We start from the raw sequence: 19,879 nt of genomic DNA, 5'->3' as shown, positions 1-19,879 counted from the left end.
TATCTGTGTCAGACCCTGCACATGAAGGTATGTGTTTAGAGAAAAATATTATTGTGTCCTCCTCCTTCAATTCATTCCACCTGTCCAAACCTACTCTCCTCTCCCCTACTTTCAATCTCTCCTTAACTTTGTGTTTGTTTCTTTGCATCAATGTATAGTTATCTTCTGCAGTGGTCTTCATTTAATGTCCAAATGAATGGAACAATGAAATGTGTGAATTCATATTCCTACCATTTTGTTCCAGGCCATCTACAAATGCAGGAAGACAAAACCATATTGGTTTATGTTACAAAGAAAACCATCCAAAACCTTCAGAAATATTTTAAAGCAAAACTTGGAGTCTTGAGAAAGCAAATACACAGAGTGAACACTAAGCGTACATCAAGTTCACTAAGGCTGTTGTTCCACAGTCACTTGAAGCCAGTATAAATGTGGGCCTCTACCAGAATGCAGGGCTTGTACAGCAGTGTCATGAGCTCTCATACAGGTAGGCGGTCACTTCACCACATGGTCACTTCTGCCTCCTTCCAAGAAAAGGATTCTGGCATCAGCTTAAAATGACAGTGCAGCCAGAGCCTATGAATGTTGTTTGTATGTTTGTTTTAGTGTGGATTAAATTGCAAATGATTTTATATTGCTAAATGAGGGACACAAAATATTATTATCAGTGCCATTCCTGTGTCAGAGCTTCTAGCTGTTAGGATGATACCAAGAGCGTGAACAAAAATCCAACCAGCTCTATCCTCTATCTCAATCACTTTCTCAACATTTTCCCAAACAGAGTGACTCTTCCTCTGTGTTTCACAATCAAAAAACTCTGAATTGCACCAATGACAACTAAGAAAGTAAAATAAAAGTGAATTAATTAACCAGCAGCACAGGATTTTTTACCTTGTCAGCAGGTTTCAGAAAAACGTACTACACTTCAACACGTTTTAGGTTTGAGATGCTGTCTTTGCAATCATGTGAACTCAAAAATGTTTAGAAGGAAAAATAAATAGCATTGTACACAGGCCTCTGGAACTCCTTTCTCCAGTAACTTTCAAAGTCTTTTTTGGACTACTTATAAAACATCTCCTTCCCCATCCCCAAGAATCAAGAGGTACCTCACAAGACCAGCCATTGTCTTCTGAGGACATGAGGCAAGAGCCTTCTAACCTCTTAGAGAGGTATAAGAAAGCAGCAGCATCAGATAGGTACTGACTAAATATGCAGTACATAATCCTACACTAATGCACTGTGGAGTTAAATTTATGTCCCTTTTAGTATGAATTTTTGCAATTAACATTAACTTAGTTGTCTTGTACTGAAGCAAACAAGGAATGCCTGCTTAGTTATAGCATCTCATCTGGGAGAACTAACACTCAGCTGAGAAGGTGGTACCATTCCCTTAAAACTATTTAAACAGGTGAACAGGTTCTCTTTATTTTCCTAGTATAGAGAAACCTAAAGTGAAAATGATATTACAATACCTACTCACTCTTATAAATAGCAAGAAAAAAAACTTGGTCACTGAGTAAGTCATGGTTTTCTATCACCTGATTTATGCAAAAAGGTGTTTGGGTGTTTTTTTGCTGTTGGAGTTGTGAAAAAGCACATGTATTTTCCCAGGTCTGTGCACGAGTAAGTGCCTTTGTTGGAGCTCACTGCTCTCCCAGAAGCAGCAAAGAACATGTCTGCTTCAATTCTACTACTCAGGACTGGAAACTGGAGCAGCATTAAGTCCAACAGCAGCCACTAACTAATAACGCATTATTTTAAAACTACAAAAATACAAAAAAAAAAACACAACACAACTATTTGCAGAACATAAAAGAAAAAGTGTTTAAAGGGTATAGTGTAATCTCCAAGTAATTTACCTGTTTGAACCAATAAAACAAAATTCAGAAGTGGAATTCCATCTTCTCTTCAGTTACTGAAGATCAGAATTAAGCAAGACCGTGTAACAGCAGGACATGTAGTTCTAATGCCCACCCATGTTTGCCAACCATAACCAATCTTGTTCTGTGATCTCTTTTTCTCTTCTTTTTTCAACTACTTCAGCTCTACTCCCCTTCCCAGCCTCTGACCAAATCCTCACTCCATTAAACGATGGCCAGGTTCGCTCTCTGGCACTCACTGACTGCTTCCAAATGGAAGATGGTTATTGAATGGAAATGGACGTGGCCCAGAGGAGCAAACCTGTATTGGAGATACCATGCTGCACTACAATATTGTCCACTGCAGTACGTATTCTTCACTCCAAATACTCTCATAGTCCACAGATTTTCTGAAATCCTAAGAGGAAAAAAAAAATACTATTTTTTTTTAACCTCTTGATGACTGACTAGCTAACTACAGAACAATTTCTGTTTCACAGAGGAGGACTAGAAAAACGGATAGTGTCAGTAAAAAATATAGTCCCAAACGACACTCTCGGACTATTATCAACTACACTATTCTTTGTATGGCCCCCTTCAGATTTACTTCATATGTAAAGCTGTTTCTTTCAGATCTTTAAAAAGTAATACAAAACTGGTAAGTCAAGATTATATACTCTTCAAATTGAGATAGACTAATGCTTCATAAATCATGTCTAGCTGTCACATTTTAATCACGATTTTACCATGGTAGCATCTAAAAACTTGTCATACAGGATCCCAATGCATTAATGAGCAGGAATGGTGAAACAAAATGGGGCAAAAGATTTAACTCAAATAAATAAATAAATAAATAAAATACTCCTACCCAAGACAGACTTCTTCTGCAGGTAATATAGAACAAAAACATGAAAAACTGAATATTCTTTCTCAGATCAGATTCTTCTTAGGAAACTGACTCCATATAAATGAGCCTCGTGTTCCTCTTAAGACAGGTAGCAGACAGTAAAATAGTAGAATATGATGCACTTAAATCATTGAGCACTAAGTAACTACCAACAAAAACGACTTTTTTCTAGTCACCATCATGGAAGACACCTCCTGTGAATAAACTGTAAGGCAACATAACAGGAATTCCAGCGAGTTTTGATAAGGCTTTTTTTTTTTTTTTTCTCTTAAGCCTCCCTCCTTCACAGCCTGCTACCGACTCGGAGGATGACCGGACACACACAACGCGCGGAGCTTGGCCGTGGCCCTACACCAAACGCGCCTGAAATTCGTTACCGACAGAAACCCGCGAGGCGCCCTGAGAAATCCCTGCGGGAGAGGCAGGGACCCTCCAGCCGGCCACGGCAGCTGCCGGGGGCTCGGCTCGCCGCGGAGAGGCCTGCAGAGGGGAGGAGGCCATGTGGCAGGCAGGCAGGCGGCCGCTGGCTGTGGCTGAGGGGGAGGAGGCCCCGGCGTTCATTCAAACCGCCGAGCAGGCCCCGCAGCGGGGAGGCGGCCCCGCGCCGTGCCCGGCCGCACGTCGGCCTGCGGAGAAGCCGGGCCCGGCCTCGCGGCCCCACCGCCGAGCCCTGCCGCCGACCCCCCCCCCACACACACACCGCGGTCCGCCCCCAGCCTCCCCCCGGCGGCCGCTGTCCCCCGAGCCCCCCCCTCACGGGAGGCGCCGGGGCCCCTCACACGCCGACCGCCGCGGCCGCCCCGCGCCCAGCCCCGCACGGTCCCCGCGGTGGGCCGGGGAGGAGCCGAGGTTCCGCTCTCCCCGTGACGAGGCCCCTCGGCGCTGCGACCTCCGTCCCCCGAGCCCCCGCCGCCCGCCAGCCCAGGCCTGGGGCCGCAGCCCTCGCCCCTCGCCCCGGCCACATGGCGGCCGCGGCGCCCGCACTCACCCCGCTGGCGGCCCGCGTCGCCCCGCGCTGCTCAGCGCCTGGCCGCCATGTTAGAGCTGGTGCGGCACGGACTGCGTCAGCGCGAGGCAGCGGCGGGAGGGAGGGGAGAGGAGAGGAGAAGGGCGGGAGGGGGCGACCCCGGGGGCGGTGCGGCGGGAGCGGCGGCGCCCCGGGCCGGTAGGGGCGCGGGCTGTGTGTGGGGGGGCCCCGAGCACGGCTCGGCTCGGGGAGGCGGCGAGGGCCGCTCGCGAGGAGCCGAAGCGGTTGGGGGAAGGGGGGCGCCCGCCCCCTCCAGCTCGTCAGCGCCGCTCCGCCCCGCCGCCCGCTCCCGCCACCTCTGCTGCCCGCCGCCCCCAGCGCGGCCGGGAGGGTGCCCGTGCGGCGGGGGGCCGGGCCTCCCCCTGCGGGCACAGCGGGGCTCGGCCGCCCGAAGCGCCCCGGACTGCTGCTGCTGGGCTTCCCCCCCTCCCCAGCCACGTCTCGGCGTCCGGAGTGACCGGGACATAGGTAAAGGAGGCGTCCCACACCGCCTGCTATGGGGGCTCGGCGCGCGTCAGTAGGGCTCGTAAGGAGCTGAAACGGGAAATTTCCTGTAGAAGTTCATGTGGAACAAAGTTCCTGATCTTATCGCACGTCTCTACTCCTATTCAAAGTTTGTATCAATTTGTAATAGACATAGAGACATGACATTTTATGACGCTATGTAAAATTGTGAGACCCTTCAAAATTTAGTCAGACTCACCCCGAAGCACATACCTACTGCTCAGACCAGCGAGTTGGCTATCATACATAACAGGAAATAATGAAAGTGCTAAGTTCAACAGGCTTCTGTTCCTGTTGGAAAATTAATTTCCTCCTTCCAAATTTCTGCCAGAAAAAAAAAAAAAGGAAAATAGAGACTGGCCCCTGTGAGTTATGAAATCCTGTAAAAGTTGGTGATCAGAGTACTGTTTAGCGAATCAATACCAGTTTCAGCACAACATACTTTAGTAAATCTTGTTTTCTTCCCAACTTAAAATTTAAGGCAATTTAACATTTTTAATTTGCATTATTAATTGATTAGCTAATTGATTTCACCCAAATGCACTTGACGAGTCAAAAGTAAAATATTCAGCATTTTGTAATTGAAAAATGCACATAATTTGCAGAAGTCCCTACATACAAATATCAAAAAGTTTACTTTTATACAGGGAAATTAGACTCCTGGAGTTCCTTGCTAGTTTGCACAAGGCCTGAGATTCTCTTAAAAGGTACGTGCTACCCAAAATAGGGCATATTTTACTACTTTGTGAGATTTCCAGATTCATAAGCATCCACAATTTGAGATATAAATGCGGTCAACAATGCAAAAAAGACAAAACCAAATCAGCTATAAAACAGGCAGTCACTTAACTCAAAAGTTGGTCATGGTAATAATACTGGTTGTGATTTTAGATAGAATGATAATGATCTCAGACTGCACCACAGAAGCTATAAGAATAAATGAGCACGATGAGTATGACTTTATCGTTGCCTTAAATCGAACGATGTGACTGACCACATCATTAGCTGTTAGATGGTTTTTGTTATTTTAGACGGTGGTAGAGAAGGTCCAGAAAGGTGATCTGGAGCTATACATATACAATGTAAACAACATACATGTTACAACATATGTCAGATGTGTGTAATAGAACTCATATTTTTAAACTTTTTTTTTGGGTAAAGCATAGAAAAATATAATGTACAAATAAGGTAATGTTAATTCCAGTACAGCGAAGCCAAACACGTGAACTTCACTCTTGTTGAACTTCAGTCCCAGTGTGATTTTTCTGGACAGAGATGGTGTTCCTCCCCTCCAAATATGTTATATAAAAGTTGGTTTTGTTAATGAGACCTTAATAATTGATATTCGTGGGGTGCACCAGGCACGAACCTACAGATAATAATATGGCCTTGGAACTTTAAAAATATTCTTTTATTTGCTTTGGAAGGCCTAATTTTTTCCCCTTTTTCTGTACATCTGGCAGCTCATGGGGATGTTTCCATACATCTGCCAGCTCTTGGTGTGTTGGGGCACACATCAAGGCAGCGCAGAGACGCACCAGGGTGCACAGAAGCGAGGCGATGTGCTTGTTTTAAGCGAGCAGCCTCCTTTCGTGGCTTGCATGGCAGAAGTCTTGCGAAAACGCGAGTTAAGGACTTGTCAGATTCAGCTCGGCGGGCGTAGGGATGCCTTAAAAGTCGCAGATAACACTGATTCCCGGGTTTCCTTATTTAATCTTTAAGCTAGCACCAAGGACACACCTCGCACCCCGTAGCCGAGGCTGTGCCCCCCGGGCGGCCTCCACCCCTCCGCCAACCGGCAGGCGCCGATGGCCGGGCCCGGCAGGGGCGGCGGGACCGGACCGGGGCCCCCCGGGGCAGCGGTGAGGGCAGGCGGCGCCGGGCCGGGCAAGGGTGGAGGGCCCGGGCCGCCGGAGGAGCGCCCTGCCGTTCCCGCCGCCTCTGAAGCGCTTCCGAGTCACCACCGCTCGGCGGGGAAGTGGGAGGCGGCCTCGGAAGGGGAGGTAGAGGAGGAAGGGGAGGAAGGAGAGGAAGGCCGCGCCAGGAGCTCTGCCAGCCACACGCATGGCCGCGGCGCGGCTCGCAGGAGGGGAGGTAGCGCTCAGAGGCCGGTGGAAAGCGTCCCGTGTGGCATAAGCGGTTCTCGTAATGCCCGAGCACCTTAACGCTCTGCGCCTGTCGTCCTCGGCGCGCAGAGGGTGTACGCGTGTTCTATGTGGTGTTCTGTGTGGAGAATTTCCTGCCTCACCCCAGTTTATAATGCGGTCTTGATAATACTACGTTTCGGGCGCTTTTATCTGTTTTAAAGTACTTTATTAAATTATTAAATAATTAAAATAATTTATTGTGCTTTAAGTTTGTATGGTAGATAGAAGAGGATAGTTACTTAGGTGGGTAATCGTTTCCTACTCTTAATCCATGTATTCCTAAGTTTAAAAACATACAATGTTTCCTCTTGGGTTTCTTTTTATAAGATATTAAAATTAATTACAACTTAAATCACATAAAAGCTTGTGGTAAATCCCTTGCATCTGCTAAATACCTTCCAGAAAGGCAAGTCCTTGAAAACTTCCTGCAGTTTTTTTTCTACAGAGATCCCAGTCACTAGCACAGGGGATGCACGGTCCATTGCAGCGCAAGAGGGGGAGTGGATGCATTACCTGGGCTTATGGGGAAATTCTGCGTGTGAAGTTTTTGTCTTTTCTTTAGCTATTTTATTTACTTCATTCTGTCTTCTAGCTGAGTAGCTTGCCAGTGTGGTGGAGAGTAAAGGTTAATTGATAAGGTAATTTTTTTTGCAACCACATGGACATATGAAAATTGGAACAGTAAACATGGCAAAAATATCCTAATAAAAAACTTAGATTAATGTTTTGTAATACATTGTATAAATTCTTTAAAACAAGTTTAAATATATGAGCATTCTTTTAAAGGGATTCCTCTGATGCTGTCTTAGTTATCCAAAAGGATAATAATACAAAAATACTCATTTACAGCTAGGACTCCAGATGTGGTCTTGCAAAAAGGTTAAAACTGTGCTAGTTTTCAAGCTGTATTTTGCTATCACATCATTAGAGAGGAAACACATTATTTTTTCGTCTTTGTAAACTAGGTTGTTTGTGTAGCGCAGTAATTCTGATAGCAGCTTCTACTTAAAAGCTGTTGGTGGAACAGTCAACAGTTTCTGCTTTTGGCTATGGTTGCTCTGTATGATTTTCTTCATATATATGCATCTACACAGCAAAAGGGAACAGAGGAAGTATTTTTAAAAAAGCTTGGAAAATATGTGGGATAAAAAAATTGCTGAATGGTCTTATAAAAGAGGTCACTTTACAGATCTTCGATCTGTATTTCAGCTTATTGAATCTACATTTTAAAATCTCATATGAGAAGTTTTTTTTTCTTTCTCAGTAGAGACCTAGTACCTGTTGCTGCTCTGGTCTTGATAACGTTAGACTGATGGAATCATGCCTCCAGCTGAAGATCATTCATATTTGTTGATGGGAATAAGGTATGTTGATAATTTTTGTTGGTAGTGGTTATATCCCCTAAGCAAGACTTCTGGACTTTTCCATGGTCTCTGATTTAAGGGAATTTAATGGGTCTTTTTGGTGTACCACAGTATTTACCACATCTGGTCTATGTTCTGCAGCTCAGAACCAATTCTGTAGCTTGTAGAATATGTAATTGTTGGCACTACATAAATTGGGGGATATATTAAGAAAACAAATCACTATTTGTCTTTTTTTTTTTTAGATAAAACTGTAGTTTCCACTATAATTTGGGGAATTAGCTTGTTTTTATTTTGTACAGTGATTTTAGCTGATGGGACTGATCATCGTTCTGTGTTACAGATGTGGTGAACCTTTGTGACTAGAAGTCAAATAGCAAAGTCTTCAATGTTTACAAAACAGGGACTAGAGAGAGCAGAGTGAAAAGAAAACGCTGGGAGAGACTCATAGGCAGGGAACAGTTGCTGTTAGTGTGGGCTGGGCAGCGGTATAGGTCTGGAGTCAGCCAGCGATGCCAGCTCAGGAGCTTTTGCTGGGTCACTTCCTTTTACTGCCAACAGTTGTTTCCTTTCAGTTCCCAGACCCCAGTTTGGGAACATGCTGCCGGCACGTTATAGAGCCCATCTTTGCCTTCTCAATACTAGCATGACAGCACATGCATTTTAGAGGTAGGTTTCTAAATCTGAAAACTTACCACGCAGACAGGTTTTCTTAGCGCTTTTGAGTGTTTTGGTGTACGTTGTTAGGAGGTTCTCTGAGAAGAATTCAGGATGTATGTTTTTCTTAAGCTTATGTTAACTTAGAACATTAAAAGGCAGAGACATTGATTTTTAGTAATTATAACTGTACGTGACTGCTTTAATTCTATCTTACTCCAGGTACCTCAGAAATGAATTATTCTTAATACAGTGGCCCTACTGGATGAAAGGAAAATAATCGCCTGTCTTCCAAATGCCCAAGTTTGTTCTTTGTAAGAACATGTTTTACTGTGAAAAATGAAAGAACCTTTCTGGACACTTTAAAGATAGCTGGTGGACTTAGCAAAATGCTTTGTTTGAGGAAAGCTTACTTGTTTGCACTGAGACGTTACCAAGCTCGAACTCTGAGTAGTGATCTGCTTTTGAGCCAGATAAATAACTGCACCCATGAAGATGAAGTGTTCAGTCTTGTTGGAAGGAACAAGGCCAGGCTTTCTGAAAAACACGTGGGAATTGCACTGAATGTGCTGTGGCAATTGCAAAAGAAGAAGCCTCTTCTCTTAAGGACTAGTGACTACGTAAGAAATCACTCCCAGTTTCTTGCTCTTTGCATTTTAGCAGAAAACAAGGTAGAACACATGGAAAATGAGGTGATAGTGGACACCCTGTACAGTATTCAGAGGTAGGCAGCATTATGTTGAATTCCACGTCTATACATTCTGTATCTGGTAATAAAAAGAGTGTCGCTGTGAGTCCAAATTCCAGCTATGAGGAAATGGGGACACTGTTCTGCCTGAGCTTCTGTACTCTTACTGTGTGACAACTTTCTGTGCCTCAATTTGCCAGCTCCAAGCAGGATTGATATGTTTTGCACTCCCAGTAAATGGGGTTATGATTAATGCACAAATGCTTATAATGTGTTTTTAGATACGTTTGGAGGGAGTGGTAGAAACTTAAGATGTGATACATAATGTGAAGATATGTCTCTTGCGTGATTTCCTTTCAATTTCTGAAGCAAACTTTCAAACTGTTATGTCTTTGTTCTGAAGGCTCAATGTTGAAGACCATGATTCTCTAGCAGGAGTGCTTGTTACAGAAGCATGGAAAAGATTAGAAAGGCAAGTACTGTAATTTTGTGCTTTGTGAAGGGTGTAAGGTGTAGGCATGGTTTGCCTCACACAATGCTATTCAGAGTTCTCAAAGAGTATTTACAAGATGTTTCAAACATTATGTGAGTATTTTAAGTGTCTGTTGCCTTTTGAAGGTTTTGGAAATTATTTTTATATAATGTTAAGGCTTTTAGTTGATGGAGTTTGGTACTTGGATGCTGAAGAGATTGAGATACTGCAACAATGGATGTCTAACATGGATTTTGAAATATATTGCCTGTGATTTATGTCTGAAGCAAATTGCAAGTTTTGATGTTTACAATGATAACTTCATGCTTGCTGTCCAACCTTGAAATGGTAGTTTGAAACCAGCTACGAGCTCATCTTAATACTAGTAATGATGACTACCAGCTCATCTTAATACTAGTAATATTTTTTTAATTATTATTTTAAAACACCAGTATTTTCCCATTGTGATTTTTTTTTTAGTATTGTAATACTAATTTTTAGTATTGTAATTTTAATTTTTTAGTATTGTAATTTTAATTTTTTCACCTCAGCTTAATGGCAGGAGCTAATGTCAGTCTGGGCACCAACATCACAGAATTGCCTTTCCCAGCTTAACACCTGGGGCATCTTGACAAATAAATTCAGTGTAGCATGAACACAAAATGACATTTAGGTAATAATTTACATCCATTTTAGCTATTTCAGAATTTATTGCTTCAGGATGTAATCCTCATAGATCTCTTACACTGATCTGATTAAACTGAAGAACTTCCATTTTTTGGAGAGCTGTGTGTGCACAGTATGTTTTCGTATAAAGTACAGAGGTATTTTGACAAAGTTCAAGGTATCACTGTAGGTGACCAAATAGGAAATGTGTAAATATCATTTCCTTGTTTTGTAATTTGAGTTTAACCTTTATACAGTTGCTGAATTAGTTTTTTGCCTTGCTATTCACTAGAAACAAAAGGCAAATAATATTTTCTTTCTTTGATGTCTTAACAGGCTTAGTTTACCAGCTCTATCGAAATTTGCACTGTGTTTATACAAGCAGCGCAGACAGTTTAGTCCCGTAATTGGCAAAATAGCTCATATTGTGGACATGAAACTGGATTCTATAGAGGACATAAGGTAAGTGTCAAGAGTGAAATTGAGTAGCATGAGAAGCAGTATGTCACAACTGCTGGGGTTCCTTTGTTAAACACTTTCCGTTTTTCTTAACTGAAGTTTTTTTGTTTGTTTGTTTGTTTGTTTTCTTCCCAATTTGGGCTTTTCATGGACAGGTTTGCTCAGGTGACTCTATTTTCCCAATTACTTTGTGAAGAGTTTCTCTATTACCAATGTAAGTGCTGAATTAAAACTGATGTTCCACTTACAGTGGAAAAACAGCAGGTATTTCTTTAACCAAATTCTAAATTTTACATGGAGTTTTCAGAGAATTTAGAGGCTAGTGATTCACTAGAAGTTGTCTGTCTACCATGAGATGAATAGTTTCTTTCTTATGACATTAGTATAGTTTATTATTGTGAGTAGTAATATGGAATCTTAAAGCAGTGTCATTTTTAGACTGTTTTTTTGACAAGTTAAATGAATCAATTCTCTCACTAAGGTATTTATCGGATTACCTTAATATTAAAATGACTTAAAACCTGTCTCTCTTGTCAAAAGAGTCTGAGCTTCTTTTTCTTGTCTCTGTTCTGTCTGGGTCATCTTAGTAAAGTCCGCTCTAGGCTGCTCTTTTTTTATTTCTTTGTACAGCACCACCACCAGTCTCAACTTCTTTACTTCTTTTTTTATTATTATTATTTTTTTTACAGATATGGGCAGCCAGTTTATGAATCTAACTGAATGAGATAGCATTTCTTTAAAGGATTGATTCACCTTTGGTTTTAGTTATCCCCTTAGGAAGGGATTTTTTCTTTAGGAAGGGTAGTGACTAGTTTCCCCAGTCTGTCTCTTGAGGATTGATTGGGTTTCTTTAGTTTTCACTGAACATCAAAGATCTTTTTGCATATTTGAATTGGGCAAGTCAGGGGTGTGCATTAGGCAAACATTTTTATCATAAACAATTTTGTCGGAGGTGGTTGGAAAATCACAGTCATTTCAGTAATTCACTGGAAGCAGAATTTTGAAATTATTTAGACAAGTGATTTTTGTTTAGCTATTTTTTGTACATTAGATTTAAAATTCTCCATGACACAGAAGTCAGCAACATTCTAACTAACATTCCTTTCTTTGGCTAGTTTATTTAAGAAGTCTGAAACGTGTTACTTACCATGTTCAATCTGTAAGCATAAAATCTTTTGAATCTTTTTAGGATTTTGTCAGTTTTGATGATCAGCATATCTGATGTTATCTCACAGAGTTTTCGAGATCGATTACTAAAGAAGGCTGAACAGCTCTTAGGAGAAGAGGATGAAGTCTACTTCAATTACGCCAAAAGAATAACACAATTTCTTCAAAATGTTAAACTGACATACTATCCATTGCTAGAAAAATGTAATAAGATTTTCCTTAAAAGTGCCTCCCAGCTTGATTTACACAATATTAGTATTATTTTCGGACTGTATGAGCAGCTGGGTTTTGACAGTGCTGAATTCCGCTTAGTTGCTAAACGGCTGCTGTCTGAATCGATAGATGATTATCATGATCCTGAAACCTTTTCAAAATTATTTTTTATTCTTGGGCCTATGGCCGGATCCAAGGTGAGAGAAAGGTAAGTTTATTAACAATTTTGTCTTATTTATGACTTACACGTAATCTTACACACAAATTGAAAATGATTTAGTGTCTCAGGGAATTTCTGAGTCTATCCATGAGCTGAGCATTAGGTTTTCTAGTTGTAACTTTATAGCGATGAATTATTTCATTTTGGAAACACTGTCATAGCAGTTTGTCTTGCCTCAATTGCATCAAAAGCTGGATCTAATAAACAAAGGGGAGTGGGAATACTGTTATTCAAGGCCGTCTTGCAGCTCTGTCTCTTAAACTGAATCATTTCCTTTCATGGCGGATGGTGGTAACAAACTTACTGACTTTCCCCTGAGAAATACATGCATTAGCATGTGTTGCTTTTTCCTTTTAAGATGTGCAGTAGCTGAAACAGTCTGAGTCTTGTCCTATCTCAGTTTGCTGTACATCCTATTCTATATGAAGGGATGGCAGCAGGGAACCCTCCAGCATTAATTTAGCAATTAGAGCATAGTGTTGTGTGACAGATCTTGCTCTGCCTGTTTGTCTTGCACCACAAAATCTTCTTTGGGGGTGGTGGTAGTCATGTATCTCTCAAAGTCTTCGGTTTTAGGCAGAATTTGCTATGTTAATTATGATTAGTCATATTATCTGGCTTTTCTTCATGAGCACTTACTTCTATTCAGAGCTCTGGATATACTGTACAATCAGTTATGAAAGCCTGTACTGGTTTTGCCACAGGTGGCCAAAACCTTTTCCTAGATCTTTCTGTACTTCTTATTGAAGGTCAAAGTGAAGCAGAAAGTTATTAGTCTTACTTGTCTCAGAACAACTCATGTTTGATTCTGTTATCTGTAGTTTGCTGATTGATGGTGAATTGTTTAGTGCCTTAGAGTATCTTTCTTATTTTTGTACTACTTTCAGAAGTGTTGGACTCGCTGACCTGATGTAGTACGTTTGCATCTCTATCTGTGCCATAGATCTTTGCCATACTGTTCAGAAGAAGGGTTCACAAGATAAAGGCCCTTGGTTTTCCTGTATTTCCTAAAGTAATATGTTGGTTCTTTTTCCTGCCAGACAAAGAACATTGCTACAATCTTTGCTTCATCTTTTCAAAAATTTTGCTTAGGAAAATAAATATTTTCTTTTCCTCTTCAGGTTGCTAGTGACTGCAGCGCACGTGGCAGAAGGATTTAGCAGTCATCAGGTGTTGGGAATACTAAAGACAATGCAGAAAATGAAATGTAGAAATTCTCATCTACTCAAAAAGTAATTTTTTTTATACTATTAAGTGGTTTTCTTCTATAGGCAAATTATTTCCATGTAGTATGAAAAACTATGTAATATCCCACTGGGAGTGGAGAGTGTGTCACTTACATACAAATGCATACTCTATATACTTAGCTGTTACAGACTTCAGAATATCACACCTTGACCCAGAAGTAGTTGAGACAGTTCAGGAATTTCATAGAAGGGCATTTGAATCTTATTGAGATAATATAATACAACTTTTATCTTCTTTACTATATCTTTTCTGAATAAACTTATTCTCTAACAATTACTGTAATTTTATGAGAGAAATGAGCATACATGAAGTTGTAGAGAACGCGTCCTATCTTAGGGACACGTTACTGATGCGAGTTGTTTCTTCAAAAGTTATTGTGCTCTAATTTGAACTAAGTTGTATTGTTAAGAACCAAACCTAGATTTTCTGCAATTGTAAATTGAACCTCGTTTATAGGAGAGGTACTATCTTTGATACAGTTAGGGTGCAAGCAATTGAGGTTTTAGGTATATGAGACTATCATCAGATATGTGATATGGAACAGAGTTAAAAGTAGGTTATGAGCACCCCAGATGGAATGTAGTTGTATGAACCAAATAGATCCTTGTAAGAAAATAGACAAATGTAACTCTGGTATTGATGGGAAGACCAGGTGAATTCATGCTTTTTCTCCTTGAATCTCACTGTCTAAAAAAGGTCTTAATAGAAGTCATTACCACACTATACAAATCTAGACTTCTCTGGCAGTTTTAGACCAACACAGATGTAGCGACACTACAGTTACAGTTTAAATGAGTATAGTTGTGCTGAACCTGGCAGTGGTGTTCTGGTTTTTCCCATTCTTGATTTGCTCGTTCCAATGATCTAAATTTAACTGGTTGTAAATTCAGTATCAGAAGTAATTAGAGAGGAGTAGCTGTTTCGCTGTGATAGTAGATTAAATAACTAAAGCCCAAAGCTGGAGAGAAGCTGTTGTATCTAAGTGGAGCACCATCAAAACTGAGGTGGAGAGGAGTACAGGTGTATACAACCCTCCACTTAGGTACTGTGCAATGTGGGACACCCCTTTTTCATGTGGCATGTTGTGTTTTGCAGTATCTTTTGCATTAATATAATACCATGCCATCTTTTTCTGTTTGTATTCAGAATGGTTTCTGTTCTGCACAAACACTTGGATAGCTATCATGTATTACAGTTGATAAAGTTAACGCAGTATTTGATGTTGTTGCGTTGCCACGATCAGGAGCTGTTAGCCAAACTAAAAACATTGCTATTTGGGTAAGTATGTATTCCTGAAAAAGTAATGGCCTGTTGAAGTATTACACGGTTGTCTAAATATTTTAAATAACAAGCTAAAATGTTAAATTGTTTTCATGAAATATGAAGAAGTAACAAACTCAAAACAATTTGATTCTGTGAACACGTACATGAAAGGACAGAAAATTGATATTGTCTCAACTGTAGACCTAGCAGTATCTGCTAGTAAATTTGATATCTTTTTAAAATAGATTTTCTCTTCCCTCCATTGGCCACTGCAAAATAAAGACATTGAACAGGAAATTTTTACTGGTACTTTACAGGAAGGCTATGCATTACTGTCTTCTCTGATACTTGAAGGAACAAGTAATGAAAAGTATATAGTAAGGGTGTCCTGGTGGGAACAAGTGAAATCATGAAGCAGAAGTAGTCTTCTATTGATTGAAGAACTTCCTAGTTCTCGTGGTTAAAAGTTGCCACATAGAATGGGAAATTCTGGAATTGTGGGAAAAGAGATCTGCCACCATCACTTTCACTTCTCAGCCTCTAGGAACGAAGTGCCCTGGCTGAACGTGTTTTTTTGTGGATGATACCTTTGTTCCTCAGGCATCTCAGAACTTGGTGCTCCCCAGGACACCTGCTAAGAAGTTAATTTGGCAGTCACAGAAATTACCCAGGCCCTAGAAACCCACAGACTCGGCTAACAAGGGCAGATCTTCTATCCTTATTAAGGACTTTTGTGTTCTCAGTAACACGTGAAGCCTCACTGGCTTAGATGCCCCCTGTCACCTTCTTTTTTTCAATTTTGAATAAATCAGAAGAAAGAAGCTAATCTTGGAATGAAAAAAGCTGGTAGTCATTCTCTATGTGAACTTCTACAATGTCATTCATTTTGTACTTATGCTTGAAACAATGTGCTGCTCTTGACTTTTTGAATAGAATTTTCATGCATGTAATTTACTGATTTATTTTAACGTTTGCCCTATGTCAGTACTGATGGCCTATTTTTCTTTTGCATCTCTTCCAGTTTTTTAAAATCTAGTGTCATACCTGCTGATACTGCTGCAATAATTCGTGTTCTGGCCATGCTTCCTTCCTCTCAAGTAGAAGAAATCATTGTAAACAAAGCAACAGCAATTCTACCTCAGTGCAATCTCCAGCATTTGAATTATATTGCTACAGCTCTTATCAAATGGAATCACTATGACCAGTTGCACTGGCAAAACACTTCAGAGCTATGTGTAAAGCTTCTGCAGAAAATAAATGACTGTGGATTTCAGAGGCTTCGCAAAGCTGGGAATTTAAATCTTCTGTTGGAAGAACTCACACATGTGAATGGAGAGTGGTTTCAGGAGGTCATCAGGGAGCAAACTGTGGCCACGTGTCAGCACTTGATAGACCAAGTAACATGGGCAAATGTATTACAGTTGTCTTTTTTTCTCATAAAGACAAACCACCGCTGTCCTTCATTACTTGACAGAATAGCATCTGTGACTGTTGAAAATACAGACAAGGTATTACCGTTTTTCTTTCCATCTACTGTGTAAGTTACTCAGTAAGAAAGGACAGATTAGTAGTAAATGGAACAGGTTTAAAGCCCTAAAAATCCATTGGCTGGTTTTACCTGAAGTTTTCAGGTTTTACCTGAAGGTTGTGTTTTGTTTTGTTTTGTTTTTCTCTTGAATCTACCATTTGAAGTGAGTGAGGATTTTGAGTAAACATAAAAATAAAAATAAAAGGAATGTTCTTAGGTAGTGTACTCAAGTAATCTTTTTAGCTCACTTGCAGGAGTTTTATATGAAGCATTTTGTAATTTCATTCCATTAATACAGATTTCAAATACAGATTTGGACTTGGCTACTGTTTTCTAAGTAGATACTTAGATTGCTGTGGCTGTCTCTTATTTTCCATGATACTTGCAGCTTTTTAACAGTATTTTTGCATTGGGCCAGAGGTCATTCTAGCTTAGGATCCAGGCTTTGACAAATGTGAAAACAGTTTGGTAGCAAGGACAAAAAAAGGTTTTGAGATCCTCTCCCTGGAACAGTCTTCCACAAATGCCGAGATTTTGTAGGCTAAAGATGGCCTATGAATAATCCTCTCTAATAGCTGTTAATGGATCTGTCCTACACTTTCTTTTTTCTGGATTTGAATCTACTTATTTTTTAAGCCTTTACAAAATGGCACACTGATAGTGATTTTTTTTTTAAGTTAATCATGATTGTTTAAAAGCATTTCCTTCCGTTCCTTAAACATGAAATCTGAAAGTTTCAGTACATTATATTAAGAGAAGCATTCAGCTTCTCCACAGCTGTGTGTTATAAACAATGTAGTGTGGCTGTACATGGAAACATACACTCCCAGTACCTTTTCTATTTCTACATCCTTCTTGAAGGATGGAGGTGGTGGACTAGAACAGCACAGTGCTAGGGATTTCTCCTGAGCATTGAACTGATGTGTTTCAGAGAACGAGCCACAGCTTAAGAGTTTTCTTCAGTGTAACTCTCTTTGGGGCTCATCTTTGCATTCAGGTGTACATTATAATTAAATATTTCTTTTATCTTCTTACAGTATAGCCACATCGGATGGTGTATGTTTTTTCATTACCCCTTCTTGTGTGGATCTCCTCAGTACCCTGTCTTTTTGGTCAAAATTACTATGTTTTCCTGCTGTCTTTTTTCAATTTTTTGAAAATTTTCAATTTTTTCTTGTGAGAGCATACTCTCTTTAAGAGCGTTGGATGGGAAACCTTTTTAAGAGGTTAAAGTCTAAGCATATAGTAACAGTTGGATTATCTACATAAAATAGATTTTGATTTTTAGCCATAGTTGCAATTTTAATGACATGCACATTTTATTATTTTATTCATTTTTCTCCAGTAAAAGCTAAGGACCCCCCCCCCCAAAAAAAGTCTTAGTCTCCCCGTTCTGAACGAATTATGAAACCTTTTTTATTATAAAGCAATATTAGAATATTTTACACTGGCTTAATTTACAATGTCTTTTTTCTCTCTTCCCCAGATCCATCCCTTTGAAATGTATTTTATTCTCTGCCTTTTCTCTGTTCTGAACTATGATCCACCTGGCAATGAAGAGTTCTTTGAGAGTTGTATCCAACATCTTACTTCTAACTTGAGTAAGTGCATTAGAAAAACATATGCTGAGTAACACATAGACATTTTATTTATACTGGGCAAGAGTGGGATTAAGATGGCATTTTTTTAAGCCAGGGGAAAAAATGTGCCTGTATGTTACTACTAATATTCTGCAAGATTGAATGTATGTTTTATGGGTTTTTCTAGCTTCATTTCATCCTTTAAAAAAATGCTGTTAATAAGGGAATAGCGAAGTACCATGAGCATAGTGTAAAACAAATGAAAAGTCTGATTAATGTACTAGGCAGGTATTGGAATTAATTGTTTTGGCACTCCCCAAGGAAACATTAGATGAGGACAGGACATGTTTATAGTTCGTCACAAAGAGATGACTAAGTTGTAGGGGAAAATGTATGGCCACTCAATTTTTTTCTTTTTTGTTTGATGATATAGCCTAATGGAAGTGCAAAAAATTGTTAGCTACTGAAATGTTGTGGAGTTGCCTTTTTAAGACGGAGTTGTTTCCTCCTGCAAAGAAATGGCAAGTGTTACCTTACACTTTGGTGCAGTTAGCAGAGGTACCCCTTCATCTGGATATGTGTTCATTTAATATGTTAAGACAGAAACTTGGATGAGTTGAGATGCAGGAGAACATTGCAAGTCCTTTCTATGGTATGTTGTGTTAACATGGATTTCCGTTTGGCTTTTAAAGGTTGTTTTGAAACTCACCACTTGGTGCTGCTTGGTTATGTTTTGGCAGTGGCTGGTTATTTTCCTCCAGCTCTGATAAAGACAATATTTAATGTTTCTTTCCTAAGCAAATTGGATGCTCAACTTGAAGGTAAATATCTAACTCTGATGAATTTGGTTATGTAGTGTTTGACATAAAATGAAATTGTGGACATATATATGACTTCAGAAGTAGACTTATTCTTTAAATCATTTCGTGTTCTGGAGAAAATCCTCTGTGTAATCTAGTCAGTATTTGAAGGCTAGAAGGGAAGGAATGAACAAAAATCTGTGCTTTGTTTTAAAATACTGATATATATTACAGATGCTGCTGCCAGATGAGGGTTAATCCAAACAAATTTTATAGTCAATTTATTGCAATCAGCATATTCAATTTCATTGGGAATAAAATTACCTGAATGTAGTATTATTGCAAGAAAGAGCCATAGTCCAAAGGTCAAGAAATAATGTGGAATTCTTACCTGTAAGAAATGAGTTGCATTGGTTTCTTCTCCCTTAGTAAGAGACTGAGTGTTTTTTTGTCTGTTTCCTGTCCTTGTTTGCTATAGATGCACTACTGACATTTTGTCATCCACCACCTAACTAAAAGTTAAATGATGAGAGAGTTTAAATTGCTACTTTCTATTATGCTATTCTTCTTAATATCAAACAACATTTACTTTTTGTTTTTCTTTAAAGGATTTTTGAGAAGCTTTTAAAATTTTGTGGCATGAATATTATAAATACTATAGTGCATGGATATTTATTTAGTAAATAATTCAGAGGTAGCCAGCTAGTAAAATGTAATGGGTTTTTCACTCTTCAGTTCACAGCTTTTTTTTAACTTTAATTTAGTCCTGTCTGATACCTTAAAGCAGAGGGTCCGCTCACGCCTTATGAAACTGAACAGAGCAGTCTGTCTGGAATGCCCGGAGTTTCACATCCCTTGGTTTCATGAGCACTATTGCCACCACATCTTTTATACAGGTAAGAAATTTAGGAGGGGAAAAACTGCCCTTGTAATAATCTGTTTTCAACCGTCTGCTAGGCACTTGTTCTAAAACTTTCCTGCTGACAATAGCACACAATAGAAGCTCAGAAAGGCACACTCCCATTATCCACTGAGGGTGTGTTCTTGAAAAGTGTGAGCATATTAATGTACTTAAGAGGGGATATTTATACCTAAGAAATACAATTTATA

General features: G+C 40.0%; 2 protein-coding genes across 13 annotated transcripts in view; one reads left to right on the top strand and one right to left on the bottom strand.

Moving 5' to 3' along the window:
- The window catches only part of PPIG (peptidylprolyl isomerase G), a 28,121-nt gene extending 24,228 nt beyond the window's left edge, over nucleotides 1-3,893 (bottom strand). Inside the window, exon 1 of one of the 2 annotated variants that reach the window (XM_027461451.3) lies at nucleotides 3,755-3,893. The gene's annotated coding sequence lies outside the window, so the exon portion shown is untranslated. Of the gene's footprint in view, nucleotides 1-1,859; nucleotides 1,883-3,754 lie in introns of those variants that run through there. The other variant, XM_005018936.6, reaches the window with a different exon arrangement.
- A 212-nt stretch (nucleotides 3,894-4,105) lies between these two features.
- FASTKD1 (FAST kinase domains 1) overlaps nucleotides 4,106-19,879 on the top strand; it is a 22,596-nt gene continuing 6,822 nt past the window's right edge. For 3 of the 11 annotated variants that reach the window (XR_011810613.1, XM_072040925.1, XM_038182297.2), the window contains exons 1-12: nucleotides 6,260-6,391; nucleotides 7,709-7,808; nucleotides 8,688-9,189; nucleotides 9,557-9,625; nucleotides 10,628-10,753; nucleotides 11,940-12,338; nucleotides 13,472-13,582; nucleotides 14,745-14,876; nucleotides 15,883-16,369; nucleotides 17,876-17,990; nucleotides 18,662-18,790; nucleotides 19,534-19,665. Coding sequence is in view for 10 of the 11 variants with exons in the window: in XM_072040925.1 (XP_071897026.1) it covers nucleotides 8,855-9,189; nucleotides 9,557-9,625; nucleotides 10,628-10,753; nucleotides 11,940-12,338; nucleotides 13,472-13,582; nucleotides 14,745-14,876; nucleotides 15,883-16,369; nucleotides 17,876-17,990; nucleotides 18,662-18,790; nucleotides 19,534-19,665 (2,035 nt within the window). In the remaining variant the exon portion in view is untranslated. Of the gene's footprint in view, nucleotides 4,262-5,727; nucleotides 6,688-7,036; nucleotides 7,083-7,708; nucleotides 7,809-8,687; nucleotides 9,190-9,556; nucleotides 9,626-10,627; nucleotides 10,754-11,939; nucleotides 12,339-13,471; nucleotides 13,583-14,744; nucleotides 14,877-15,882; nucleotides 16,370-17,875; nucleotides 17,991-18,661; nucleotides 18,791-19,533; nucleotides 19,666-19,879 lie in introns of those variants that run through there. The other 8 variants (XM_038182303.2, XM_038182299.2, XM_038182302.2 and 5 more) reach the window with 8 other exon arrangements.

The sequence above is a fragment of the Anas platyrhynchos genome, chromosome 7 (assembly GCF_047663525.1).
Source record: "Anas platyrhynchos isolate ZD024472 breed Pekin duck chromosome 7, IASCAAS_PekinDuck_T2T, whole genome shotgun sequence".
Classification (NCBI taxonomy): domain Eukaryota; kingdom Metazoa; phylum Chordata; class Aves; order Anseriformes; family Anatidae; genus Anas; species Anas platyrhynchos.
Note: the sequence above shows the minus strand (reverse complement) of the source record. Positions and strands in the feature narration are given on the sequence as shown.